Genomic DNA, 27,581 nt, shown 5'->3' on the forward strand with positions numbered 1-27,581 from the left:
GAGTAGGGATGTTTTTCTAACATTTTCACAGGGAATTTGTTAGTTAAAGTAGGATCATACATTCTCAGCTTAGTTGCTTGGACATTCCTGCCGAGGCAGTAGAACTTCAGCAGTGACTAGGGAGGTCCTATAACTGCCACTGGAATTACATATATCTCACAAAAGTAAAACCTGAGCTGTAAGAAGGATCTAAGGAGCATAACACCTGCTCTCAAGTCGTAAGGCATTTGCTGCATTTTGGTTAAAAAAGAGGAGGGAAAAATAATTTAAAATATCAGCTAATAACTTCTGGACTCGACCAAATCTAATTCCATGATGGGAAGAAAATGCCTACAGGGCAACTGTCAGGCTAAAATGCTGCACTCTTGAGTCCTGTAAGAGGGAAGAGTGGGAAGAGAATTAAAGCAAATTTAAAAGTGAGCAAACAAACACACCCCCTCTGTGTGTTTGTCTAATCAAATCTAACCAAAACCCCAACCAAATAAACTCAAGGCCCCCCCCAGCATGGTGGTCTCCATGGTCTGTGGTGAGGTCAGTCCATTCTCCGTGCACTTGTGCCATGGTTAAGTATAAGTCAGCTGTAGCTGGTGTTGGTCTATTCATTATGCAGGAAGAAGGACGTGGTCTTCATATAAACACCACACACTCTGTCAGTTCTCACCTGTTTGTACCAATTAACTGAAATCATTCCCTTCTTGTGTTCAGGCAGTAGGGTGTCAGGATGGAACAATCTCCTTCTACCAGCTGATTTTCAGCACTGTCCACGGCCTCTATAAAGACCGCTACGCCTACAGGGACAGCATGACCGATGTTATTGTCCAGCACCTCATCACAGAGCAAAAAGGGTAATTCCACACTTGCAAGCAGGCCAAAGCTTCATGCAGCTTGTTTTAATTAATATCCATCAGGACACTTGGAATATACCCTGCATGTACCTGACAGGCTGTTGTCACTTTGGCAGTCAAACCGTGGAACACACTTTGGATGAGGAGAGGGCAAACTTGGAGTGTGCAAGTTCAGCACTGACAAGATTAATGAAAGATGTGGGCATTGGCAAAGAGACTGGGAGGGACAGGGGCTCTTAAAATAAGGTTCTAATCTCTGAAAATGAGATAAAAATACTATGTGTTATATTTAGCTTTTATTTTCCTTACTTGTAACCTCAAGCATTTGTGCTTATTTTGTTTCTCCATTTCTGCTGTCTTTTTATGGCAAGGATTCGAAGTACTGCTCCAGAATGTGCTGTTCATAGAGGGTGGTAAACTGTGACAGGGATAGTCGATTACGTAGATGCAGAGCAGCAAACGTATCTGAGCAGGAATGTGCTTTGAATTTTAGAAGTGCTCTAGGGAGATTCAATTTTACTGTATTAGTTCTCTGATTTCTGTATGTTATACTTACAGCTTATACTTTATCATTTTGGTGCTTTTTCTTTCTAGTTAGGATAAAAGGCAGAGAGCTTGTGAAGAAAATTGCAATCTACAAAAACAGATTAGCCATCCAGATGCCAGAGAAAATCCTGATTTATGAGTTGTACACGGATGACTCTGCAGATATGTACTATCGGGTGAAGGAAAAGATCATAAAGAAATTTGAATGTAACTTGCTGGTGGTGTGTTCAGATCACATTATTTTATGCCAGGTATGTGCCTTAAAAGCTAGAATAGTGCTGGGATGTGTTCAGTGTTCAAGGCAGCTGTCCCAGACAGGTGGCTGGCAGGACATGAGCGTCCTGTGGGATCTGCTGCAGCACTTCCCAAGGCAGTCCTGCTGTGCCCTGCCGTGCTCACATGCTGCTGGGCAGCCACTGTGGCGTGGCTCAGGTGACTCTGGTTCAGTAAAGCAGGCTCTAGAGTGAATTTGATAAATTAGCACAGAATCCAGGGGTTCTTCTGGCTGGGAGAAAACTACTAGAAAAAGATTGGGGGTGTTTGTTTTTGTTTGCTCATAGGATTGGAAAATCTTAAAGAATTCACCCATTAAATTGAGTAGTTGACTTTATGATTTTCAAATGTAGAAGTAGACACACCTGCTAGTATGGGTGTAAACATCACACATCAGACACAGATTTTTGTCTTCACCTCCAGGCTGTGTTTTATACCTTACTGTGTCCTTAGGAGAAGAGACTGCAGTGCCTCTCATTTAGTGGTGTTAAAGAACGAGAATGGCTGATGGAATCTCTTATTCGTTACATTAAAGTAATTGGAGGACCTCCAGGAAGAGAAGGCCTCTTAGTTGGTCTGAAGAATGGTCAGGTAACACATCAGCTCTGGTATGTGTCTTTCCACAGCAAACAAAATGTGTTCTGTGCTCTTGAGGGAGACCTTAGGAGCAGCAGGCTCTTCTGCAACCTAGAATTTTATTTGACAGTCTCATTTTGGGATTAAAAATTAATTACTTCTGTCTTTCACATTCTCTGACAATAAAATTCATATAAATATGTTTAACTGGGTCTGGAGGTTTGTGAGTTGTTAGTATCAACTGACAAAATTGAGTTCTTGGTGAAGAAAGCAGGTTTGCCTTTAGTGGGGGTTGGAGGTGTGTACACTTCTCCTGGTGACCACTTGTGAGGGTGGGGCTGTTGTCTAGGTGTAGGGGCTGTCTGTTTCACACGCCAGGTGGCAGCTGGATGTGCCAAACTGGAGCCCAGAGGTACTGATAGCAAGGACATTGAGATCCTGTGTGTCTTCTGTAAGTAATGTATTCCTGTATTGATGAAATCGTGTGACTAGTGGAGAATCCAGGATGCATGGCATCTGATTTATCTGTATAGGCTTGCGACCTAGAGCATGTTGTATCAGCCAGGCTGCTCAGGAGACAAACTGGAAGCATTTCCCTAATTTTACTGCAGTTTGTCTCTGAAAAAGCTTGCAATTTCACACTTCAGCCAGCACTGAAGGTTTTACGCGCTGTGCTGTCTCCAGCTGTGGGACAGGGCAGGTCTGAGCGGGTTTGTTTCCAACGTGCCTAGATCCTGAAGATCTTCGTGGACAACGCGCTGGCCATCGTGCTGCTGAAGCAGGCCACGGCCGTGCGCTGCCTGGACATGAGCGCGTCGCGCAGCAAGCTGGCCGTGGTGGACGAGAACGACACCTGCCTGGTCTACGACATCCACACCAAGGAGCTCCTGTTCCAGGTGAGCATCAGCACTTGCTGGGGTTTTTAAAAGGGGGGGCAGGAGGGCAGGAAGTAGTTTGGTGCACAGAGCATCCCAAAAGTGTTGCTGTGCAGAAATATGTGTAACTCATTTAAGCTGTTAATCGCATCTTGTAGAATTTACCTGTGATCTGTTTATCAAAACCACCCTCTCAGAGATGGGGGAGTAGGAATGAGAAGATAGGAAATCTATGTGAGCAACAGCTGAATAAAGAGCTCTTAGACATGTGACCTTTTCAGTTTAATTTAGAACTCTGCCCTGCTTCCCTCTGAAGCATTACAGTTAATGAGCATTTTAGTTTTATCATTAGTACGAACGGAATTAAAGCCTAAACATCTTTGTTCGTTGGGTATTCATAGGCTATAAAAGGAATCATGATAATGCTCTCTTCATTGGCAGTTTAGCAGTCACTTATTAATGTTGATTAAATGTTTTCAGAACATACTGGATAGCAAGGATGGAGTGCTGCAAGATAGGGTCTGCAACTTCCTTTGCGTAATGGACTGAGAAATGATCAATTAAATGTACTAACTAGCAGTATATTGTTGTGGAATTTGGTATTATGTTTTACAGATTGATTCTAGAGATTGCTAGTAAATATACATAAAAGGCAAGACAATTATAGCTGAGTATTAAAATGTAAAATACATCCCAGTGAATCTGTTCAGGAATATTCTAGGCTTTAGGATATTGCAAATGTAAATAATCAGTGTATGTGTACACACCAGGCTATAATGGGTCAAACACTCCAGCTGAAGGAGGCATGTTTCTTAGCAAAGATGTGATTGCATCAGTTGTAATCCTGAGATGTTTTGCTCATTAGGAACCCAATGCTAATAGTGTGGCCTGGAATACCCAGTGTGAGGATATGCTTTGCTTTTCTGGAGGGGGTTACCTCAATATCAAAGCTAGCAACTTCCCTGTCCACCAGCAAAAACTGCAAGGCTTTGTTGTGGGTTACAATGGCTCCAAGATCTTCTGCCTTCATGTTTTCTCTATGTCAGCAGTTGAAGTTCCGCAGGTAATCCTTTAATCTCATTAAGTGTTGCTTTATATCTCATAAACATGAATGTTTAACAAGTGAAGAAGCTTTTCTGAGATTTACTTGTATTTCATTACTAAAATGATTGCAGTTCACACTTCCTTCATTGTTATTTAAGTTATATTGTGTGATCTATTTTATTTTTGTTTCTTTGGCATTAATTAACTTCCTTTTTGCTGTTGGTAATTGTCTCTGATTCTCCCTTTCTACTTGCAAATGCACATAATCTAATATAGTGCAAGCCTTACCTCCTGCAGGATTTTTGCTGTGTTCTCTCTATATAACTTTTATCCATTGTAATTTCATTTTCCTTGAATACATAAAATACTGTTTTATTGTTGCTTCATCTAGATGTCTTTAGGCAATATTTAAACAGAATATTTTAGTCTGAATGTTTAGTACCTGTGTGGTATTTATATGCAAAATTTAGAGATTGCCTTCCATAAAATGCTGATTTCTGTCATCATGGAAGTAAAAAAAAACAAAGCAAAAAAAGAAAGTAAAAGGATTGTGACTCTGTGCATCCAAGAATGTGCAGGACTTGCCTCTGAGAATTGATAAATAAAGCAGAATGTCCTGTGCTTGTATTGACTGAGGGACACCTGTGTTACAGACCCTCTGTCCCCTGAGGCCCCGGGCAGGTCCTTGGTGAGGCTCTGGCTTGTCCAGGGTGGTTGGCAGCCACAGACAGGAGCACTGGGCCTTGAACACTCCTGTCTGCCTTTGGCATGCTGTAGGCACAAAGATGCCACAGAATTACTGCGCAGCATCTCAGAGGCAGCTTCTCCAGAGCTGTGCTTTTGGAGAGAGGGAGTAGTAAAGGGTGTACAGTGTTCAGATAAACTGGTAAAAGTAGCGCAGAAATGGACCTGCATCGTGCTGGGGCTGCAAAGCCAGGGTAAGGCAGTGGTGCTGCCATGCTCCCTGTTCCCCCAGAGGGCTCTGCAGACCCACACGTGTCTGTGTGTCACCCTGCAGCAGCTGGCAGCGCCCCACGGGGATCTCCTTTGGGGCAGGCCCTCGAAAACCCCAGTGTGCTTTGTCCCAAGTCGCAGCCTGGGTAGCACGGCTTTGTCCTCGAGGCTGGGGCAGGAGAGTTGCTTTACTCCCCCTTCCTGTGTGTCTGGGTGTTTCCAGGGACATGCCACTCCTCCTGCTCTTGGCCCTTGAGAGCACACTGCCCCTCCTTTGCTCTGCTTCCACAGTACTAAAAAAGCGCAGTGTACAGCATATTTAGCATGTTCAATGCCCAGAAGAATTCGCATCCTTAACTACTTCCTAATATTGCAGGGAACTGAAGATTTCAAAATGGATGAGTTTGGAATGTAATTAACCCAGCTTGTCTAAAGATAAGATAAAGATCACCCCAGAATGTTATTCTGTCTGTGTACAAAACTGAGATGTTTATTCTCTGTGCAGCTTGTAACGGTTGTAATTAGAATACATTTTTTTTCCCAATATATGTAGAAAATTTCACTAATATATCTCAGTATTATGCTTTCTGATACATGCTTTTTTCTATGACAATCCTCAGTCTGCACCCATGTATCAATATCTGGAACGAAAAATGTTTAAAGAAGCCTATCAAATTGCATGTTTAGGAGTGACTGATGCTGACTGGAGAGAGCTGGCCATGGAAGCCTTGGAAGGGCTGGAGTTTGAAACTGCTAAAAAGGTAAAGCATTTGTTTATTCGTTTAGCAGAAAGCTTGGGTTTGATATTTATATGTGTGTGTGTGTGTATGACTATAATGCACGTTTTGTGGCTGGAATATGTGGTATTCCTGGGTTACTGTCTTGCTTGTCTTTTGTGTCTTATTCCACAAACAAAGCAATTGTTTTTTATAAACTCATGATTTTGAGATGAGGTTTTGAACTGAAATCTAAAGTATCTCTCTGGATAAATGCCATGTTCTAAATCAAGGTGTTTGACAGAAAGAAAATGGTTTCATCTGGGCAATGCATTGATGGGTTTAGGGGAGCAGAACTGGGAAGCAGTGCCCACCGGGTGGCAGCAGAGGATGCTCACCTGCCTTTGGCTCCTACCTTCCTTAGTGCTACAAACTTGCCCTTGTCCCCCCTAAACATTTAATATAAGCTCGGTACAAATGTGAAGATTTCCTGCTCTTTGTTATCTCCCGTTAAGGCTGTGTGAAGGCAGTGGTGCTGGGACAGTATCGTTTCAGTCCTTTCCTGTGTGGCGTGCCTTGCTCTGGGGAGTGGTCTGTGAGTGGGCATAGACTGAAGAGCTGAGTTTCCTCTGGCATAAAATACCTCCCTATTTCCTTTCACCATCTCTTCTCAAGTAAGAGAGAGCAAACTGAGTTCAATGTCATGAATATTGTATGGAAGACAAAACATTCTAAAAATACACTGAGAATGGTCTGAAGTGATAGACATCTTTTAATAACAGATTTTTTTTTTAAAAAGGAAATTAAATGCCTTTTTTTTTTTCTTAAGTGGAGGCATCAGAATAATTCCAGTCTCATGGATGGCTTTATGCAAATAGATACTTTTGAAAAGAAGTTTTCAGTGCCTCCTTGGAATTTTTAAGTAGTGCCCTCTTAGAATTAGAGCGGATTAATTCAAACAAAAGCAGCTTCTTGACATTAAAGGCTCTTACAGTTCCTAGTTCAATCCCATGTAAGCAGAATATTCTGTGCCCTCTTCAGTTTGGTTGGAAGTCTTGAATGTGCAGCCCAAAGAGTTAAATTTCTGTTTTGTGATGCATGTCAGGAATAAGTGCTGAGCTGCTGCAACTTGCACGTGACTTTGCCACTTGAGACTTTGGGTTGCACATTTATCTCCATTTGCAAAGATATTACACTGTCTTAAAGTACTTTTATCTTATCGTCTTCTTACTTCCTTTCCTCTCTCTGAGCTCCTTTCATGCTGGATTTTCGGAATGGTTTAAAAACTAGGAGCATATGCAGCCAGCTTTGACAATGCGATCGGTTATGTGCCCTTCCTTGTAACAGTTTCCTGAGATTTCCTTGTCTGCGTCACACCTCACATCAAAATGGAGAAGCTATAAAATAGCCAGAATAAAAGCATGTAATATTTTAATTGACACTTTGTATTTCTTGGGGGACTGATAGGCGCAGCTCCTGCCGCCTGCTGTGCCGAGCTGTTCCCGTTGTGCCTTGTCTCCTTTCCTGTCACAACTCAGGGGCCACAGTCACAGTCAGAGCCCTTCAGGCTTGGGACTACACACACCCAAACCCAGCAGACTTCTGCCTGTCCTTTTTGCATGAAGACAGCTTGATTCATGCAGAATAATATTTGGTGTTTTCTGGGTTTTCAAGTTAATGCCTTTTACTCTTTTTTTAAAATTATTTTCAATAGGCATTTACCAGAGTACGAGACCTTCGATATTTAGAACTGATCAGCAGCATAGAGGTAAGCCAGTGTTCAAGAAGGTGTATTTTCTTAAAGTTACTGCTGTACCAAATTCAGTACTTTCTGTTTTGGAAGGACTTTTGTTTGGATAGTGCTTCTGACTGTTGGAGATGTGTTTGAAGTGAAAAATCCTGGGTAGTAGAGGTGACTCAAGTTCTAATCATAGGATTGGAACTTTGTGGACCGAAATGTGGGTGTGGGATGGGAACTTCTGAAACTGTCTTCAGGAGAACTGGAAAAATGTTCAGTATTCAATTAATAATTGGTAGAATACTACTGTGCTGACGGAGCTTAGTACAGAATACTTCATAAACATGAGTTCATTAAGCCTTTCCCTACCCCCTGGAGGTAGGTAATTACTATTATCTCCTCCTTGCAGAGACAGGCACAGGCCCAGAGAAATGAAATGACAGACTTGGGGTCTCATGACAAGTCTGTGACAACTGGAAATAGAATTTGGGATTCCATACTTCTATACTGTGCTCTAATCACTCCTTCCTATTCTTTTCACACTTCTTGATAAAATTTCACTCAACAATAACTGTCTGTCATGAGCACTTGAAAATACACTCATCACCCTTGTCCTTCTGCAGAGATGGCAAGATAATGCTTAAAGATCTGCTTGGAGATGGCATAAAGGGAATTCCTCTTCCTTGTTTTAATTAAATTTACACCTTCTCTTAAAAGATACACTCCTTGTCTTCATGTCTGCAGAGCTGTCCTGCTGCTGTCAAAATGCCATCTGGTTGCAGTGAACTTTTCTCTAACACAGGACAAAGGTCTGCATTAAGAGCCCCTTTTTTCAGTTGGTTTTCTTTTTTTTTTTTTCTTTTCAAGGGTATAGGTAGGTGAGAGTGTTTTCTCACCAGTAGTAACCTTTCTTTTCCACATATGCTTCTCCAGATCTTCATATATTGAGGATATTCTGGATTTGTCATGTCATATTCTGTTAAGTAAGAAAGAATCCCCCTAAAAATAGGCATAAACTAACTTTCACACATCCTGAAAATGCTCCTTTTACAGTGAGTTCTACATCCCCACTTACCCTCGCCTGCAGTGGATTGGATTCCTTTTAAGGCTTGTAGGGTGTAACTAAACACACATGTTCCATTAATGCCATGGTTTTCTCTCAGTAATGACACTTTTTCTTTCCCAATTGATGACAGACAAACATTGTTGCCATCTCTATCTGACAAGATTCTGTGGAGTCTTCAAAAAAGGGTGTAACAAGTCCCCTGATTATTCATTTAACCAAGGTTTTGAAGGAAACTTTGAACACCAGCTCAGTGTCAGCCCAGTCAGTCAGTGTGGCCATAGAGTGATGGCTGAGACCCTCTGGCAGCAGAGGATTGAGTTTGGATGCTGGTGGAATGCTTTTCCCCTTGCATGCCGTTTTCTTTAAATTCAGTTCACAGCTCTGTGTTTCCATACGATGTGGGCAAACTGCAGCAATAATTTTATCCCAGGCAGGGTAGTGGTGTGTGTCCAATACACAGGATAAGGCACACACATGGAAACGCACACGTGTGCACACCTGTCTGGGTCCCTCAGAGTCAGGGTCCTGCTGCAGTTTGATTCATGTGCCAGGGTTTCTCCATGGCTCTGCACACACATGGGACGTTACTGCATAGCTCTGCACTAATGCTGTCCTCATGGTCCCTTCCCAGGCCAGAACAGAACAAGCAGTTCTGGTTTCCAGGAGAGCATGTACAGGTGCTCTGGAAGTGACTGGTGCTGACCCAAATCCGTGAGCTCTTGCATGTGGGGACAGTGGAGGTGTCACTGGTTTCTATTCAGAGCCAGGCTAACATGCTTCCTGAATCTACTTATTGCTGGCAGTTATCCTCCTGTTTGTCATCCTACCTGCACATATTGTTAATGTAGCCAAATTATATGCTGGTGAGATTGTAGGGAGAAAATGAGGAGCCCATCAGATGCCTTTTTAAAATAGACTGGCATAATGATAGCATGTGTTCATTTTCCTGTGTGAAATCAAGAGAAGTGACTTTTCATCACTTTGGTTTGTATAGTGACATTTAATTTTGCTCTTCATAATTTTAATTAAGGAGGGATTTAATCCTTTAATTATAAATTCACCAGAAATGTAGGAGAGGCATAATTATGCTATCCCGTTACAGGTTTTTAATTATTAGCAGTTAAAATCTAAGCCTGAAAATCTAATTCCTCAAAGGCTATTTCTCGCCTAGGTGCTGATCATCTAGAATATTTTCTACATCTCTTCAGCTTTTCTATTTTTCCAGGATCGGAAAAAGCACGGAGAGAACAACCAGGAGCTGTTCCTGGCAGATGTTTATGCCTACCAGGGAAAATTCCACGAGGCAGCGAAGCTGTACAAGAGGAGCGGCCACGAGAACCTGGCCCTGGAGATGTACTCGGACCTCCGCATGTTCGAGCACGCAAAGGTAGGACCTGGCACCTGGGCTTCAAATGCAGAAATTCTGATGTACCTCTCACTGTGTCCAATGCGTGATCCTACAAAAGAGCTGTGGGCTTTGAATTCCAATCTCATTTTCTCAGGTATTTGTTTGGAGGTTTTTTGGCTTGTAAGGGGAAAAGTATTTCCGGCCTTGGTGTAACAGTGGCATTTTCTTCAGAGTCTGCTGCCAAGGCAGCAGGTTGTGTTTTGTAGAGTCTCAAATATGGCTGTGGAAATTCAGGGCTTTTCAGTGAATTCTTTTAGTGGACCTTGTGATTACATAGTATTATCCCTAGTAATTTTCTTTCTTTCAAAATGAAAAAGTTTGGTTTTATGACTCCTTTTCCATTATCTCATTTGAGAGTCCCTTTTTGTTTGTTTGTCCTCCAAAGATGACAAGGTAGTACCCACGTTATAATAAAAATATATGGGTAGGAGTAAGTCAGGTCTATATTGATGCATTTTAAAAACTGCATAATATGCTAACCTAGAATATTTTTGTTTACTACAGAATTTCTTCCAAAGATTCAGTGTTTTGGCTTTTTTTAAAACTCAGTTCCATGTAGGAATAAATTGAATATAATTCTGAAAAGTGTTGTTTTTATATGGTGATAAGGAGCATTACTAAGTCTTCTGTGGTGTTTTCTTATCGAAATCCCGAGAATGCATGCGCTGTTTAGTCTCATTCATCACTCATCAGAGCCCTATTCTGCCCAATCCAGGACAAAGAATTCACCGTGATATGCACAGAAACTCTTTAGCAGAGATTCCCCAAGCCATGCTGCAGAGATCTTTTTCTTCCAAGAGCTCAACAGAAACATTTGGGGGCTTTGCTGATGTAAGCCTGACTTCCGCTATTTTTGGCTGATGAGTCTTTGTTAGCTTCAGTGTTTTGGCTCCTCTTGAACATAAATGTAATTCATACAGGAAAATGTTCCCATAAGTCTTCGTAAGAATCTTTTAATTCTTGGCTGCAGTCATGTCTAAATTTAACCAGTAGAGAGCAAGAGGTCTCATGTCTCCTATACTTTGGAGTGATTCCATGCTGAGAAATTCAAGGTAGTTCATAAGGCAGCTTCTTGTGCAGGGAGTGCACAGGGCATGGAAGAGCATGTAAACCCCCCTTGTTTTCAAGTTGTTTATCCAAGGAAAAATACATGGGGGAGGGGTGTGTTTTTGTGGTGCTGTTTTCACTGATGCTGCCAGAATTATTCAAAGGGACCCACAGAACCTGGTTTCTTGTGCGTGACTTTGATGAGGTCTGGACGGAGGGTCCAGACTGGAGGCAGAGGTTGGGAGTCCTTTGATATCTGGTCAGAGGCTCTTTATCACAGCACCAGATCGCTAATTACTGGCAACTCACAAAAAACCTTTTATACTGTGGGAAGCTGAGCTTAGCTTTTGATTTGGGGCTTATTTTGATGACCTAAGCTGGAAAACAAGTCATGCCAAAGAGACTGTTTGACTTCACTCTGGAGTGCAGTTTTGCGTATCCAGAGGCTGTTGGGATACCTGTGTAGCTGCTCCTGGAGCAGGGCTGTGCTGCAGGAGGCAGGCCTGGGGCTCGGTTGGAGCTGGCACAGATGGGGTGCACTTCTGGCTGGAGCAGAGAGCTGCTGAATTGCAGTGCTGGAGCAGCCCTGGTGTACAGGTCTTTGCCCATTTGTTGCTTTGGTTCTGGTTTTTTAAAGCTCTGTCAGAATTTGCCAGAAACATAGAGGATATGCAGTTTTCCACTCTTTTCCCACCTGTCATTTCTCCTCTGTTCTGATTTTCTTTTGATAGAAGCTGTTTAATGGGCAGTAGCCTGTTCTGTTAACAGTCAAAATTGCCCTTAATCGATCTTCTGGTGTTGAAGGGGGGTTTTATATTTTTTTCCTGGCACATGATGTCAACAGATGTGAACCATATGGTGCCAGAGCTTTAGTTCTGGCAGAAGAAGCTGAACTAACTATTAGAAATATTTCCAAAATGGTTGTCAACACAGGGTCCAGGCTTGGTGTTTGCATTCCTTCCACAAGTCCAAGCAGTGCTTCAGAGCACTCTCACTTTTGAGCAGCTGTGGTTCTGGTATTATAAAAGAACTTAATGGATATATTTTTTTAAATACCTTGTTTCCTGCAAAGACATTTGATAATTATTTCAGCCTTCAGTTGATTTGTGGTGGGACATCCTGATGCCAGTGTGTGATTAAGTGGATGTGCTGCTGTGGGCTGGGACTGGGTTGTCATTGAGAAGCAATCCATACCTGCTTGGCTTGCAAGAGAAAATCTAAAACTTGGAATTATCTATTAGAGTTTTAGATTAGTACCATTTTGTTTTGGAAAGGCTTGTTCCTGACAAGCTTGCAGAAATTGTAACTCGTATCCACCGAGCCAGGCTTAGCAGAGAGCAGGAGGGGACATTAGGGTTGCCTCTGAGCACCTGCACTGTCCTTCTCTGGGCCTGGCCACAATCTCCTGCTTTCTTTTTAATTGAAAACTGTATAAATGTGAGACTTGCCATTGTTTCCTCCCAGACACCGGGCCTTGATGATGAGCTGCTGAAGGCTGGCTCAGTGCATGCTGCTCTCCATGGAGTATTTCTGTCCTTGGGAGGCATCATGGTTTTCATTACAAAAGCCTTTATCTATTTTAGAGTTTAGACTGTAATGATGTTTGTGACCAGAAGATAATGCAGACTTCTGTATTGCACTGCTGCAGGAATTTCTGGGATCTGGAGATCCCAAAGACACAAAGATGCTGATAAAAAAGCAAGCAGACTGGGCCAAGGATATCAATGAACCAAAGGCAGCAGTGGAGATGTACCTCTCTGCTGGAGAGCACATGAAGGCCATCGAAATCAGCGGGAACCACGGCTGGGTGGATATGTAGGTTTTTTGTCTCCTCAGAGATAACAGATAATAAAAGCTTGAATGAGATATTATGAATTCCCCGTAATTTTAAAATAAGACCAAATGTATTTTGTATCTGCCTTTATATCAGGTTGAGTAGCTGAAACACACCTATGATTTAAAATGTTTTAAAAGTTGCATATGTTTAGAGGGTAGGGCCATAAATATGTTACAAAAACTAATGCATTACAGCAATGAAGAGTATGCATAGATTTATCTACAATATGAGATTGTCTAAAATAGTGTGAATGCCTTCAGAGTGATCATCACAGCAGTAACTGTACGAGGTAGCCCAGTGCTGCTGTTCTCAGCTGTTTAGCATAATCATCTAGGGGGTAGAGAAGTCACCTGGAGCACAGAGTCTTTACAAATTCGGTGGCCATTCCTGTCTCTGGTTGTTTCTCATCAATGTAGGTGGCACTTGGGTCATTTGCTGGGCTGCCTTGAGATCGTGGCCAGGCCCTTCAGGCTGGCCTTGCCTCTGTTTTGCTGTGTGGCACAGGGGCTGCTATTTATTCAGGAGCCTATTGCTCAGGTCAGGGTTGGGAAGTGTGTCCTGTGCCACTGAGTCATGCAGGACGTGTTCCCTCCTTCCATCTGCAGAGTCTGAGATACGGAACTGAATGTGTGAGCAAAGAGGGAAGGAAGGGCTTTGAGTTTGCAAAAGGAAAAAGCTATTTGGAATGTTTACTGAAACTGTTTAAACACTGTTGCATGGTAGTACTATTAGGATGTTTATTAAATGTTAACTGATTAAAGGTGAAGTTATGACAATAATTAAAAGGCAAAGCACCAAGGCAAACATCTGGCTTCTTTCTTCTGAGCCTAGGTTAATCGAAATTGCTCGAAAACTGGATAAAGCTGAGCGTGAGCCTTTGGCCAAATGTGCCTTCTATTTTAAGCAACTTGATAACCCTGGCTATGCTGCAGAAACCTACATGAAGGTTGGTGACCTGAAAGCATTGGTCCAGCTCCACGTGGAGACTCATCGCTGGGAGGAAGTGAGTGTGCCCTTGATTTGTGTTTTGAAAACCACTGCTTCTTATTGTCACTGGTTGCAACTAAAAAGGGAGGCAAATGTCTGGCTCCCCCAGCATTGTAATGAGGGAAGAAGGCTTCTGCAGAAGGATTCAGAGTATTTCAGTTAATTGTGTATGCCAGCATGTGTTTGGTGGTGGTATGGTCTTCTGAAACTGAATCTAAACTGCATTTATAGTGTTACTTCAATTTCTTTAGAAAATGCATTCAGTAAAAATACAAATATTTTTTGTCTCTTGCTGGGAAATCTACTAAATTTCCCAGATAATCACTTTCAAGTCTTTCTGTTTCAATAGTCAATCTGTTATTATGCTAAGCTTCTTTTCTTTTGTTGTTGATTGCTTTTTTATTTTAAAACACATAAGTTTCATACTGGAGAAAATATAGATTACACTCTCTATTCTGTGTATATGTTTCATTGTGAATTTTCTTAGAGCTGAAGGATTGATCCTTTGGAATACTTTAAAACCTTTAACCTTTTCAACCGTGCAATATTCTAAGAATAAGCTTTTTATTTATGTCAGGCATTTGCTCTGAGTGAAAAGCATCCTGAATTCAAAGATGAAGTGTATGTCCCTTATGCTCAGTGGCTGGCAGAGAGTGATCGATTTGAGGAAGCCCAGAAAGGTGAGAATGTCACTGACAGATCACTGCTCGCTCCATATTTACTCCACAGTAGACTCTGCCCAGGCAAATTTCTTACCAGTGGTATTCAAAACCAAATATAACCCATCTTTTCATACTGGTTTTAAAGTAACTGGAAATCTCCTTATTTTATAGGAAAATGTGATAAATCTGTCAGAAATTATGGAATCTAAATATAAGTCCAGATTTTCTATCTTGTTGTGTATCTGAGTGTGGCACATAAAGAGGTATTTGGCATATAATCCTAACTGTTGTAAGATTTTTATCCTGCAAAAAATCAAAATATGGCAGCTCTATTATTAGCCTGAGTAATTTTTCCTTCTATTTAGACAATACTGGATTTGCACAAGTCAAGTTCTCCTGTTCCTTTAAGGTTTTTGCGGGGTTTGTTTGGCTTATAAGATTACATTTGAACAGAACTGTTAACTTTCCATTCTGTGGAAAGCCTTCAAAACTCAGTCCACAAACTACTGGAGAGCCAAGAAGCTGTTGAAGGGAGAGCTCTGTGTGCAGTGCCTTGGTTCAGGTGCAGTTCCATGTGACAGGTGCCCCTGCTGTTGTCTGAGCCAGCTCGGATCCAAGGCTGACACTGCTTGGCTTAGAAGGGCCAGGTAGGGGCTGGGCTGGGCCTGATGTGCCTCTGCACAGGACGAGTTTGTGTGTCTTGGCACCAAGCCTTTGAGCAGCTGGTTGAGGGCAGGGTGGTAGTTTGCACTCTCTGAATGCAGGTCAGAGGCCCCATGTGCTCCACAAAGCTCTGTGCTGCTGGGGCTCAGCAAGTGTAGGTGCCCAGAGCTGGAGGAGCTGGAGGTCCTCACGGGACTCTTCTGGTCTCAGAACAGAATGTGAGGTCTGGTTCAAGCTGAGCTGGCTTCACTCAGGGGGCAGCAGTGCTGTGGGGCTGGGTTTTTTGGGCTTGGTTCCCCCTCAGCCCTGTTCCTTTGGCCAAATGCAGTTTGCCAAGTGAGAATTCAGGGTGTTACTTGGTGCATCAGAAAAGGAGATGCTGTTAGTAAATGACGAGAGGGTGTAGTAGCTGTACTCTTTTAAAGTATTCATACACACCAGAGCACTGGCTTCAAACAATTTACTGTAGTTTTGAATGAAGTTGGGATTTGCAGTATTTGGAGATCACTGTTGTTTGCACAGAGATCTAATCATCACAGCATCTTCTCTTTTCTATTTTAAAAAACCCAGTAACCTGTATTATATATACTCCTTGAGCTCAAGAGTTGCTGAGACAGTGCAAAAGCTTCAAAATACCTGCAGGTTCTTCTCATGTTCCATTAGTGTCACTGCATTCAAGGAGGAAAATACTAGTGTATAATCCCTTTTATCCTGCCCTGGACAGAGTGTTTGATACGGGCTGAATAGAGTGCTCTCGTTCAAAACCATTAGTTTCCGTTAATTGATGTAATCACACAGTGAGCCCCTCTCTGTTTTGGCTGGGCAGCGTTTCACAAGGCCGGCAGGCAGGGGGAGGCCGTGCGGGTGCTGGAGCAGCTCACACACAACGCCGTGCTCGAGAGCCGCTTCAACGACGCAGCCTATTATTACTGGATGCTCTCCATGCAGTGCTTAGACATTGCCCAAGGTGAGTCACCGAAGGAAGTGTGTGTTTGTTACCTTGTTGTGCACGTAGACAAACAGCTCTGCATTGTGATAGCGTTGCTGCAGCTGCTTCTCCGCTGGGTGCTTTGATTTGGGTTTTTTAATGCTGTGCACATCTTGGGCTTGTGCTATTTTTGTAGTCCCCTGTTTTTCCCATGTGCTAATTTAAAACAAATAAACAAACCAGCGACATCAGCAGGCATAAGGCTCCTTCTGAAGTCTGGCTGGGATGAAAATCCTGCCTCCTGGGACCATGTATCCTCCTTCACCCTCCCATCACGCCCATTGCCTGGACGGTTAAAGTGCTAGTAAATAAAAGATGTTGGAGAGTAAGTTACCTCAAGTGTTTGAACATAGGTTAGGGAGGTTACAAATCATTTCTGCCAACAGGTAAAACTGATTGTTCGCTAGCTGTCATCTTGTCTCCAAACTGTATGTCACTGGGAGAGAGGTGTCAATAGTTAATAGGTGTAGTTTAGTGATAATGCAGAAGGTTGGGAATACTGCCTTTTGTCTGGTGCCTTTGGTTTTAGTTCAGCTGATCTGTCACCCCTCAGATGTTTGAGATGCATGTTTTTCCAAATGGCTTAGTAGTGTATTTGGTATTTGTGAAAGTTTTCAAAACCAATTGTATTTGTGAACTCTGGCATTCTGGAAGAGGTTCCCAGGGATGCACACCTGCTGCTCTCTGTCTGTAGCTCTTCTGTAGCCTCTGGCTGTGTTAAACCATCGCTTCAACTGTCCTGTGTTTTGCCATGCTTGTTTCAGGCCAGAAGTTTGCTCAGAAGAATAGCAACTCTGTAAGCATATGATCTGCATGGGTAGATGGGGCACACTTGACCTGGTACCTATCTCCTCTGGCAGCGCTGGTGCTAAAATGATAACAGGTTGTTTTCTCCCAGCTGAGTTCATAGACTGCTCTTTGAGACTGACACCAATGCTTTTGCCTCCCACAGAGAACGAAGGACAGCAGACTGAAATGTTGCAGAAGTTTCATCACTTCCAGCATTTGGCAGAAGTTTACCATGTCTATCACTTTATCCAAAGATACACTGTAAGATACTCACTTTAGAACTGTGTATTTATGCTTCCTGAGCTTTTTTCCTTAGGGAGTCCAAAAATAACTACGACTTTTCAGGCAATTATATATTGAATGTACATCAGTGATACTGTATAGTAACTTTATTTATTTATTTAACTTTATTTTATTTTATTATGCAGTCTTCAGCTGTCCTGTACAAGAGCTTGCTCCTCTCTTTACAGCTGCAGGTGGGGCAGGGCTGTGTGATGCCTGAGCTCCCTCCTGCCCATGGCACTTTCTGCTGGTTGCCTTGGTTTGGTCCCATGGTACCTGAGCCTCTGCTCCTGCACAGGCCAGGGTCAGTTTTTCCCTTAGTCACTGGAAAACGGGGTTCAACAGAAGGCACATTAGCCCAGGGATTTCCACAGGGTGCTGCATGTGTCACTGATGTGCAGTCACGAGTGAAGAGCTCCTACTAATTCCAGCAATTAGAGTCATGCTGCCATCACCCTTGGTGCAAATACCTGTTGTAGAACATTTGAGAACCCTTGCTCTGTGCCCTTGCCCAGAAGAAGACTCTGTGCTGTGGAGTCTTTGCTGTCAGACTACTTTAGATCTCACAGCCACATCTCTGTGGCTGTGCAGACTGCCCTCATTTTTAAATAACCTGTTAAAGGTTCTGTCTTAGCTACACTGATCTCTGTCTCTCTTTTCTCTGTGTATTAGGCATGAGCTTTGGTGATACAGATATGCAAAATCCACTTGTTATGTTCTGTCAACACCTCTTTTCTCAACGGATGAAAGAAACACCGTACTAGAGATGCCTTGTGCTGTGTTGCTTACTGATGTAAGTTGTTGGTTTTCCAGCTTAGAAATGTGTGTCTATGTTTTTCATACCACAGGAGGAGCCTTTCAGCTTCCACTTGCCTGAAACCCTCTTCAATATTTCCAGGTTTCTGCTTCACAGCTTAACAAAGGAGACTCCTTTGGGGATCTCAAAAGTGTATCCTTCCAATATAGTACAAAATCTAAAAGTTATCATGTGATACATGAAAGGAATAGCTGCTGTTGGTCCAAGGCAGGCACTTACTGCAGGGAATCTTTGGTGTCACCTGTTGGTTATCATTAATGGGAACTGACTTCTGGCCCTCAGGAATAATCAGCATCTTCAAACTATTGAGCTGCACTGGTTTGTTATTTGATATGGTTTTGGAAAGCTGTGCAAATCAACTAATGTCAAACTCTGTTAGGCCACCTTGAACACCTGCTCCTCTGGTGTGTCACCTGTGTCAGAAGAGCAAGTTCTAGGACATCAGTCAGTGCAAAAAGGTGTTGGCTCTGAATCTTGACAGCGTTGTTACAAGGAGACTGAACTGAGGCAGAAGCAGGGAAACCCAGGAGCTTTTGCTTCCTGTGAGGTTGGTGTGGCCACGTGGTCTGTCAGGCCACCATCTGCATGGCCCTGTTAGTGCTAGTGAACCTCTGGGAGTGCTTCCTGAAGGGGCTGTGTGAGCCCAGTGAAATGCACCTTTCTCTAAGAGATAGCCACAAGGTCACTGGATGCCATAGGGAGTTCTTGGTTTCACTTCATTTCTGGCTTTGGATGGGATATTAGCTTTCCTTTTCATAACTTCCTTGCTTAGAAATGTAGAATCTTTCATGAAGTTTTTGATAACAGGCCTTGTGGTCAGTAGGTGTAAACAGCAGTTCCCTCTGGCGGGAGGGAAGGACAACACTTGGTTGCTAACATGGGGCACACTCTTTCAAACCACATCAGGTATATTTACTCAGTGTCAGAGACTTACTTATGCTGTAAGAAATGTTAGGATTTTGGGTTTTTTGTGGCTGGGGGAAAGTGCATGCACCCCAAAATTACTGAAATATTGTAAATGGAGCCATAGCAGTATTTATGTAGCATCAGTTCCTTACCTTGCTAATAATTGCCCACAGATATTTTGATAGTCCTTTCACACATGTTTGTAAATGAAGTTCTGTAAATAGATTTCTCTGGTTAAAGCCTGTTTGAAGTCCCGGTGTTGGATATGCTTCATTGCACAACTTCTGTGATTAGACAGAGTATTGCGTTTTTTCATAAATGCTGTATGTATTTTTATTCCTTAATTAAATTATAGCAATACATTATTGGCCCTGGCAAAGCAGAGTAAAGCCCTTGGTGCATATAAATTGGCTCGTCATGCCTATGACAAGCTGCAGGGACTGCAGATCCCACACAGGTTCCAGAAATCTGTTGAGCTGGGCAGCCTGACAATCCGATCCAAGCCATTCCATGACAGTGAAGTAAGCTGTAATGTGTTTCATGTTAATCATTAATATGTGGCCTAATCCTAGAATATGAGTTCCTGTGTGCACAAAACAGTCTGAAATATATTATGCATGGCTCTGTGATACAATTGTATTTCTGCTGGAAACACAGTCCTTTTATTGTTATTCTTCGAGTCAGACTTCCTTCTGCTCCTGAGAGCAAATTAAAATCAGCCCTCTCTTTGTGGGCAGCTTCCTCCCTCTCCTCTCTTGCAGTTACCTTCCTCACTGCCTATTAATTCTTCCAAGCCCTTTTCTTCCCAGTTCACATGCTATTGTTCCACAGTCTTTGTCTCTCTTCAGCTGGAGGTCACTTTCATTTGTCCCACTCCTAACACTCCTCCCCTCCTCCCTCCATCCCTTCAGTGACCTTCCTTCCGTAAATCTTATTTTAACACCTTTTCTTCTTTCCCTGAAGTCTGGCTTTCTGCAGTGTTCTATAAAGCCATGTCTCAGGGAGTACTCACTAAAAATAAATTGCATTGTACCAGTGAACATACACCTGGCCTCCTGAAATAAGAGAAACACACCCTTTAAGAACTGCCTAAAATAACTCTGCTCTTGAAAAGAGATGAATTAATTGGAGAACCTAAATTTGACCAAATCTTAGAGCAAAAAAACTTTGCTTCAGTAAACTTCTCTTCAGCTTCTTTTGTCCCTGTGTATTTGATGCAGAATTGTGCTTCTGTTACTGCAAGGCAAGGTGAAAACTTAAAGTGGTGAAGACAGCTATTTTTAATGGGAAAACTTGCTGTTTGTTAAAAAGGGAAAGCATTTTCAGATGTTGAAGGGTCTGATTTCACAGCAGTGCTTCTCCAGACTGGCGCTGGTGCTGTGTCGGTGTTGTCAGCCGAAGGGGCCCGCATTTAATTGAAAACAAAGAGCTGAGGATGTGCCGGTCTGTGGTTACCATGCTCTCCATCTGTCTTTCCAGGAGCTCGTGCCCCTGTGTTACAGGTGCTCCACCAACAACCCCTTGCTGAATAACCTGGGGAATGTCTGCATTAACTGCAGGCAGCCTTTCGTCTTCTCGGCCTCCTCCTACGGTGCGTTGGGACGCCGCGTTTGCTCGTGCTTTGCAAGTAGATAAATGTTAACAGAGTAGGTCAGTGCATAATTCCTTCTTTCTGCAGTGCTGTTTGGACAAACAAATGTTCCTTTACTGTTGCTAAATTTGACTAAGTGGGGGTTGTTGGCTCTCACTGCAGAGCAGCAGCACAGCATTGTTGCATTGCCAGACACTGAAATGCATCTGGTGTTCTGTGAAGGTGAACACAACCCTTTCAGAAGTGTGGGGGGTTTGGTTTGCTGCAATTTTATTTTATTTAACTTGTTTCATGAGGGAAGGTGGGCAGAACACCAGTGACATGAAGGAGCACAGTATCTGCTATGAGGCATTTCCTGAGTTCCTGCAGGTCGAACATTTCCTGCCTTTCCCTCCTTTCAGAGGTGCTGCATCTGGTTGAGTTCTATTTGGAAGATGGCATCACAGATGAAGAAGCTGTAGCTCTCATTGATCTTGAAGCTCCAAGAGTGAGTAAAAGAGAGAATAAATGGCAAGAGATGATGACTGACGGTATCCTTTTGATTAAAATTGGTTTCCTTTTCTTGGGAAAAATTAAACCATTTAGAGTTTATTTTTTCCTCTTAGGTTTAAACCTTTCTGTCATATGACTGATGTAAGTGCAATTGCATCTTGTTTCTTTGTTGTGTTAGTATAACAACCAAAACACAGTTTAGCTAAACCTAATATTGTCAAGACGCTTTTCCATCAGGACAGTTTATTTATTATCCTGGCAATGTTTGTTTTTAACAGTGGAATGCCATGCTTTACCTATTCTGTGTGAAATGCTTTCTGACCAGGATGAAGGGAATCTGGAGTGTGTTGCTTCCAATAACAGCTTCTTTCAGAGGCTGCCTTCTCCTAGCCAAGGGAAGTAGCACTTCACAACTGTTCCTGTTGGGATCTGGTTTGGAATGCTTTGGCATCCAGAGCTCCCAGTTGCTGTCAGGGTTATAGAATATGAGATTGATGTAGAGTAATGCACAGGAACACACAAACTCTGACTAAAGCTGCCCAAAAATGTAACTTCAATAGATTGCTTCCTTTGCTCTGTCATCTGTGGAAGGGTAAGAGCTGATGTCATGCCTGGCTGTGGTCAGTCTGTTCTGGCTGTTCTACAGCAGCTGCAGTGATAAACTTCCCCAGTCACTGGAAACCCCAGCAGGGCCTTCTTGGTACTTTTTGTAATGGTCTGGGCACTGTCACAATTTGAGATACTCTGAAGCAGCAAGGGTCCTGCTGGGGTGCTCTCACACTGATTCTGTCATTGCTGGCTATGGTAAGCAGAGCCAGTTTTACAGGAATTCTTGTCCTTCCTTAAGACATGCATACAGATGTTCAGAGTTTGAAGCTTGATGACAGTACAGATATTATTGAGGATGATGATCCCTTTACAGCAAAACTGAGCTTTGAGGTAAGAACCGTACCTGTGTCAACCAACAGAAAATTTTTAATAGAATTTTTTTTTTTAATAGAAAATTTTACTTTACAAAGTCACTTTTATGGTGTGTATGTGGTACAAAGAGAGCTGCAGAGCTGGGGACTGGGAGGGGGATGGCACTTGAGAGGGAAATGGACTAACCAGTTAACTCCTCCCTTAAGAACACAAACAAAACCCCTCAAAACAGACAAACAAACCAGCAAAATCCACACAAACCCCCCTCAAACGAACAAACACAGACCTCACAAAACAACAATGATTTTAAACCAAACGCTCCTGGAATTTTGTTTCCTCACCATGCACTGGTGCAGCAGCAGCACACCTATAGAGCAGGCCTTACTGCAGGGTTTCATAGGGACTGTGAGCGTGGCTGTTATTTGCAAGGAGCTGTGTTAAAGAGACAAGCGAAGCTGACTGGAAACAGATGTGGCTGGATGCTGCTGTTGCTGGAGGTTTTGATAAAACTGACAGGGAGTTTGGTGGGACAAGGCTTGGGTCAGGTCTGCATTAGCTTCTAAAATTCTACTGGATTTTACTTAGCTTCTTAAAACAAGCTGAAAGCCTCAGGGGCAGCGGCGGGCAGGCGGTGACAGCGCTCTTTGCTCCTGCAGCAGGGAGGCTCCGAGTTCGTGCCGGTGGTGGTGAGCCGCGCCGTGCTGCGCGCCATGAGCCGCCGCGACGTGCTGGTCAAGCGCTGGCCGCGCCCGCTGCGCTGGCAGTACTACCGCTCGCTGCTGCCCGACGCCTCCATCACCATGTGCCCCTCCTGCTTCCAGGTACTGCTGCACCGGGCTGTGCAGATAAACACAAACAGCGCCAGCCATTGAAACCTCGTGCTCTGAAACGTACTCGGCAAATTCCTGAGGGAGGTAGAGGCCGAGCAGTGCCACCCCAGCTCTGAGCTGTGTGATAGACAGGGGAACAGCTGCCTTGGAAGACTTGGCCAGAGCTGAATTTGAGAAGTTGCCCTGACAGCAAGTCAGAGCCTCTTGAGCAAACCTTGGCTGACCAACAGAAGCCGTATTTATTTGTATTTATTTCCTTTTGTTCTGTCTCTCTGACTTGCAGCCTGGTCTAGCAAGGAGACCAGTCAGTGACTGTTGCCTTGTGTTTCAGACCTGCTCCTAAAGGATCCAAAAGGGTCCAAACCCTTGCTCAGAAATAACTTTTTGAAACGCTGGAATTCAGTCATATTTGCTTACTCAACTGCCTAACTGTCAATCCTTTTGCAAAAGTAGTTAGTAGCTCTGGCAGAGGTCTGTGACATGCTCGCTGCTGTGTTCCAGGCTGTAGCATCTCAGGTGACTGAGACCAAGAGGCCCGATTCTCTGTGGTGGTGGTTCCAGAGTTTCTGTGCTATTGAGTAGCCATTGAACTCAGTTTGTATTTTCTTTGAGCAGGGTACAGGCTAACTTGTTTTAAATGTGTTCCTAATTAACAGATGTTTCACACAGAAGACTATGAGCTCCTCATACTCCAGCATAATTGTTGTCCCTTCTGTCGGCGGAGAATAGATGAGTCAAACCAATGAAGAAAACCAGTCTTTTACCTCAACAACAGACTCCCCTGTTGGCTCAGCAAAACCCTTCTTAGATCTGTAGAGCTTTCCTAATAACTTAGTTATGTCATCTTGTCTCATTTTGTATGTAAGAGTGGAACCAAGTTGAAGAATTTAAACTATTTTTTTAAATTAAAACGTCTGTTTTTTGTGAATGTGCTCTGCATTTTCCAGGCAAGCAGCTGAAGTGCCACAGAATTTTACAGGAACATTTCTAGAATCAAGTTCAGCCTTCAAGTAATTGGTTTTACTCCAGATTGTGCTCCTTAACACACACCAGTTATTGACAGATCTTCAAATAAATGGGACTATTTTTCACTATTTATTGTCTCAGAATTTGCTATAATACTCACGCTTCTGATCAGAAATTTCTTTTTCCTTTCCATTCCGTTTAGGCAAGAACAGCATTTAGAGCCCTTCAAATATAATCTGAAGAGTTCCACTACTCTTGGCACTGGGGGCATCTCACAGCCACCCTGGGGCAGGTGGTGGCTGAATCTGTGTGGAATTCACCTGGTTAAAGTGCAGCATGTGAGGCTGTGCACACCTGAGCTCCGTGCTGCTGCCATGGAGGGCTCTGTATGGGAGAGCTGCTGAGCAGGGTGTCCCCAGCACCGTGTCAGTCCTGAGCCAAGCAGGAGCTCTGTGGGCGTGTGGCAGGAGGCAGACACACTGCTTGCTCTCCGCTGCAGCCTCTTGTGGAGGCATGAGACACGGGGGGCATCAGACCCAGGCAGCGCCTGAGCCCCTACAATGGCTTGCTGTCCCTGCAGGACTGGGCAGGAAATAGGAGAGCAGAGGCCAAGAAACTCCTGTGTTGAGATAAAGATGGTTTAATAGCTGCAGCACAGCTCTGCCTGCAAGCAAAGCAAAGCAAGAAGGAATTTATTCCCTGCTTCCTGGAGAGCAGGGCTCAGCATGAGTAACTGTCACTTGGGAAGGCAAACACCACAAACACAACATCCTCCCTTCCTCCCCCTTCCCCTGAGCTTTTATTTTGGAGCACATCATCTGGAGTGGCACACTGCTTTGGCCAGCTGTCCCAGGTCTGTCCCTCCGTTGCCAGCCCTGCTCTGGTCTGTAGCTGAGGGGGACAGGGCAGGCAGGATGCAGCTGCGCTCTGGTGTGTTCCCAAGTGCTGCTTTACACCCCGACACTCACACCCCGCTGTGCTGCTGGGAGGGAAGTGAGCTCCGTGCCGATGACACCAGTGTAGCCCCGGGCAGGGAATCTCGTGAGGAGGGACACAGGGTCATCCCAGCAGCAGGAAGATTCACGTAGGTCACCAGCTTGGCTGGAGCTGGGAAGTGGTGCCTCTTGACTTTAATCCAGTATAGGCTGTGCCCGTGTTGCCACAAGTTCTGTGTGATGGCAGCCTGTGTATTCCAGCCTGCCTTTACCCTGAGTGGGAAAGGACATGAGCAGCTGGCTGAGGTGGTCGGTGCGGGCAGGGCAGCTCCCACGGGAGCAGCACTTTGCGCGTGAAATGGGATGTCTGTCTGCTCGAGTTGCTCTGGAAAAGGAGACCCTGCAATCACACTGCCGAGTTTCCGAGTCCCTCAGTGGTTCCTGACCAAGTTTGCTTGATTTACCACTTTAAAAACATTCTGTTCTAATTACAGCTCGTCTGCTTTCTGACTCAGCTGTCACTGTTTGCAGTGAAGACTCTGCTATTGACATGGATAAACAATGCTGTTTGAGATGGGAGCCAGGGTGGAATTCAGCTCCTTCTGGAACAGAGCTGGCTGTGCAGAGCCAGTGGGAATGAAAAATTATAAAACTGAAGAGAAAGGGTTTGCTGTGACACAAAGACAAAATGGACCGATGTTTTTTTTTTAAATAACTCTGTGAATACAGCCTAGCTTTGAAAAGTGTTTTGGGCTTTTCTGGGCAGAAGCACTCTGCATGTCTCATACATACATGATGAAAGGTTCTAGTCCAGGCTGCCCTGTGCCACGGAGCCCACCAGCTGGCTTCATGCTGAGGAGTCCCTGGAGGTACAAGAGGTCCCAGCACAGCACTTTGGCTGGAAGTTGTGAGCAATTTGCCCTGTTCCTTTATCTCTCGGCTGCCTGCCTGTCCCACTGCTGCATCCAGTGGTGACGCACGCCAGCCCTAAGCTCTGCATAGCAGCTGCTACCTCAGCAGTGGCTTACTGCATCAGCTTAAAGTGTTTTAGGAAATAAACCTTTAATCCCTGTGTGCTCAGGTACAAGTGTAAAGAGCTGCACTTGCAGTTAGAAAATGGCACTGCTTTGGCCTTGGAAACAAGTGTGAGAAATTAATTGAGAGGGACTTAGGGTGAACAGAGTGTGTGTGAGGACCTGGTGTTTTCATGTTAAGGTGAAGGAAGACCTTTGGGACTGTCCGGAGACTGTGGCCTGCACTGGGCTGCCAGCAAGGTCTGCCCTAGTCTGTGGTGCCAGCACTTCAGCTCCTTCCACCTTCCCCACTTAGAGGGCAGGTTCCCAGGTTGGGCTCTGCTCTAAGGAGAGTACAGTGCTTTGTGCTTTTTTCCATTAAACTTATTTCTGAACTAACTGACAAGGAACATTGGTGAAAACTAGGCCAGGCTGGAGGAAGTTTTTTAAGGCCAAGAGGACATGAACTTCTGCCCACCTTACACCCATGAGCTCCAGCAGCTCTGGTACATCCTCCTGTACTGGACGAGGCCCTCGCATTCACCTGCTCCTGGCTGTGAGGAATGCTCAGCTCAGCCCTCAGTGCAGCCAAAACAGCAAGGGGAGGTGGGTGCTCAGCTCCCTTCCAGCCTCCATCACCTACAAAGGGACAGAGCAAAGTCTCTCTTTGTGCTCACCTCCTGTACATTTTGTCCCACTGCCTCTGAAAAATTAGGAAGATAACTCAGCTTCTGGTTGGCACAAGAAATGTTTGAAGCACAACTGAGTGTACAGAGTGGTGAGTCAGAGAGACATAGAGGGCACAGAAGGCTCCAACAATAGCCTTCCCTGTGGAGTTTGATAATTATGCAAGGTTTGAGGAAAGTGAGGTTGTCTGTCAACCAGTATATGAAGCTGAGGGCTGGCTTCAGCTCTGAACATCCCATCAGTGCCCTGGTCCAGCAGCCTTCTCAGCACCATTGCAGAATGATTCCAGTCCAGGACAGATGGACTAGGTTATTCATTAGCTGTTACCAATGGAGTTGGCATGACCCAAACCAGATACAAAGGCACAGAGGGCATGGCCCAACTGGTAACCTGCAAGTGGGCCAAGTGTTTCATGGTGGTGGTCAAACGTCCACAGCCAGATCCTGAGTAGAGAGGTGGCTGGAGCTTGTGGAAGAAGGTTTGGTCACGCTGCCTTCTGCAGCCTCCCACAGGGACTGGCAGTATGCGGGGATGGCTCTCCAGTGGGGACTGGCTGGTCTCACAGACCCACATTTCCCTTGTGAGAGTGGGGCTGGGACACTCCTCTGTCACTGAGGAAGTGGAATTCAGGAACCCACCCAGGCCACCATTTGCAGCCCCCAAACCCACAGTCCTGGGGTTTGAACCACACATGTCCTCCTATTAGTGGGGAGGAGAAAGGAAGAGCAAGGCTGTGCAAGGGAGCTGCTGCCTGGTTTGAGCCCCTCCAAATAAATGGTGTAGTGCAGAACTATCTCATTACTATATGTGACCATGAGCCATGGTCTCCAACAATGACAGCACTGGCCAGAAACTAGTGTCACCTTAACACCTTCCCAGGAAAGCCAATTACCCTGGGATGATTATGATTAATAATTCTCTAAACCCTAATCGTGCTGACACCAGTGCCTGGAGCTTACCCCAGGGGCACTTTATAAGAGGTGCCCCGTGGAGGAGAATGTAACTGGTTCTCCTTGGGGTGACAGTGAAGGCTGAGAGGTGGCAGGAGTTCCATCTCAGAGGCAAATTTCCCCTTGCACAAAAGAACTCCTGGAGTAAGAGCAAAGGGCGCCTCACAAACTGCAACC

The 27,581-nt window shown here is 44.2% G+C and overlaps 1 protein-coding gene across 1 annotated transcript in view; it reads left to right on the forward strand.

Annotated features, from left to right (window-relative positions):
• IFT122 (intraflagellar transport 122) overlaps nt 1-23,947 on the forward strand; it is a 30,144-nt gene extending 6,197 nt beyond the window's left edge. The window contains exons 10-29 of the mRNA XM_054516042.1: nt 706-842; nt 1,438-1,642; nt 2,118-2,255; nt 2,972-3,136; nt 3,981-4,178; nt 5,734-5,874; nt 7,544-7,597; nt 9,859-10,020; nt 12,737-12,903; nt 13,757-13,928; nt 14,490-14,592; nt 16,064-16,204; nt 17,178-17,275; nt 18,145-18,245; nt 19,375-19,540; nt 20,499-20,610; nt 21,012-21,140; nt 21,962-22,041; nt 22,680-22,844; nt 23,510-23,947. Coding sequence (XP_054372017.1) covers nt 706-842; nt 1,438-1,642; nt 2,118-2,255; nt 2,972-3,136; nt 3,981-4,178; nt 5,734-5,874; nt 7,544-7,597; nt 9,859-10,020; nt 12,737-12,903; nt 13,757-13,928; nt 14,490-14,592; nt 16,064-16,204; nt 17,178-17,275; nt 18,145-18,245; nt 19,375-19,540; nt 20,499-20,610; nt 21,012-21,140; nt 21,962-22,041; nt 22,680-22,844; nt 23,510-23,599 — 2,724 coding nt within the window. The 3' untranslated portion in view covers nt 23,600-23,947. The remainder of the gene's footprint in view (nt 1-705; nt 843-1,437; nt 1,643-2,117; nt 2,256-2,971; nt 3,137-3,980; nt 4,179-5,733; nt 5,875-7,543; nt 7,598-9,858; nt 10,021-12,736; nt 12,904-13,756; nt 13,929-14,489; nt 14,593-16,063; nt 16,205-17,177; nt 17,276-18,144; nt 18,246-19,374; nt 19,541-20,498; nt 20,611-21,011; nt 21,141-21,961; nt 22,042-22,679; nt 22,845-23,509) is intronic.
• Nucleotides 23,948-27,581: the final 3,634 nt, after the last annotated feature.

Source organism: Molothrus ater, chromosome 11 (assembly GCF_012460135.2).
Source record: "Molothrus ater isolate BHLD 08-10-18 breed brown headed cowbird chromosome 11, BPBGC_Mater_1.1, whole genome shotgun sequence".
Classification (NCBI taxonomy): Eukaryota; Metazoa; Chordata; class Aves; order Passeriformes; family Icteridae; genus Molothrus; species Molothrus ater.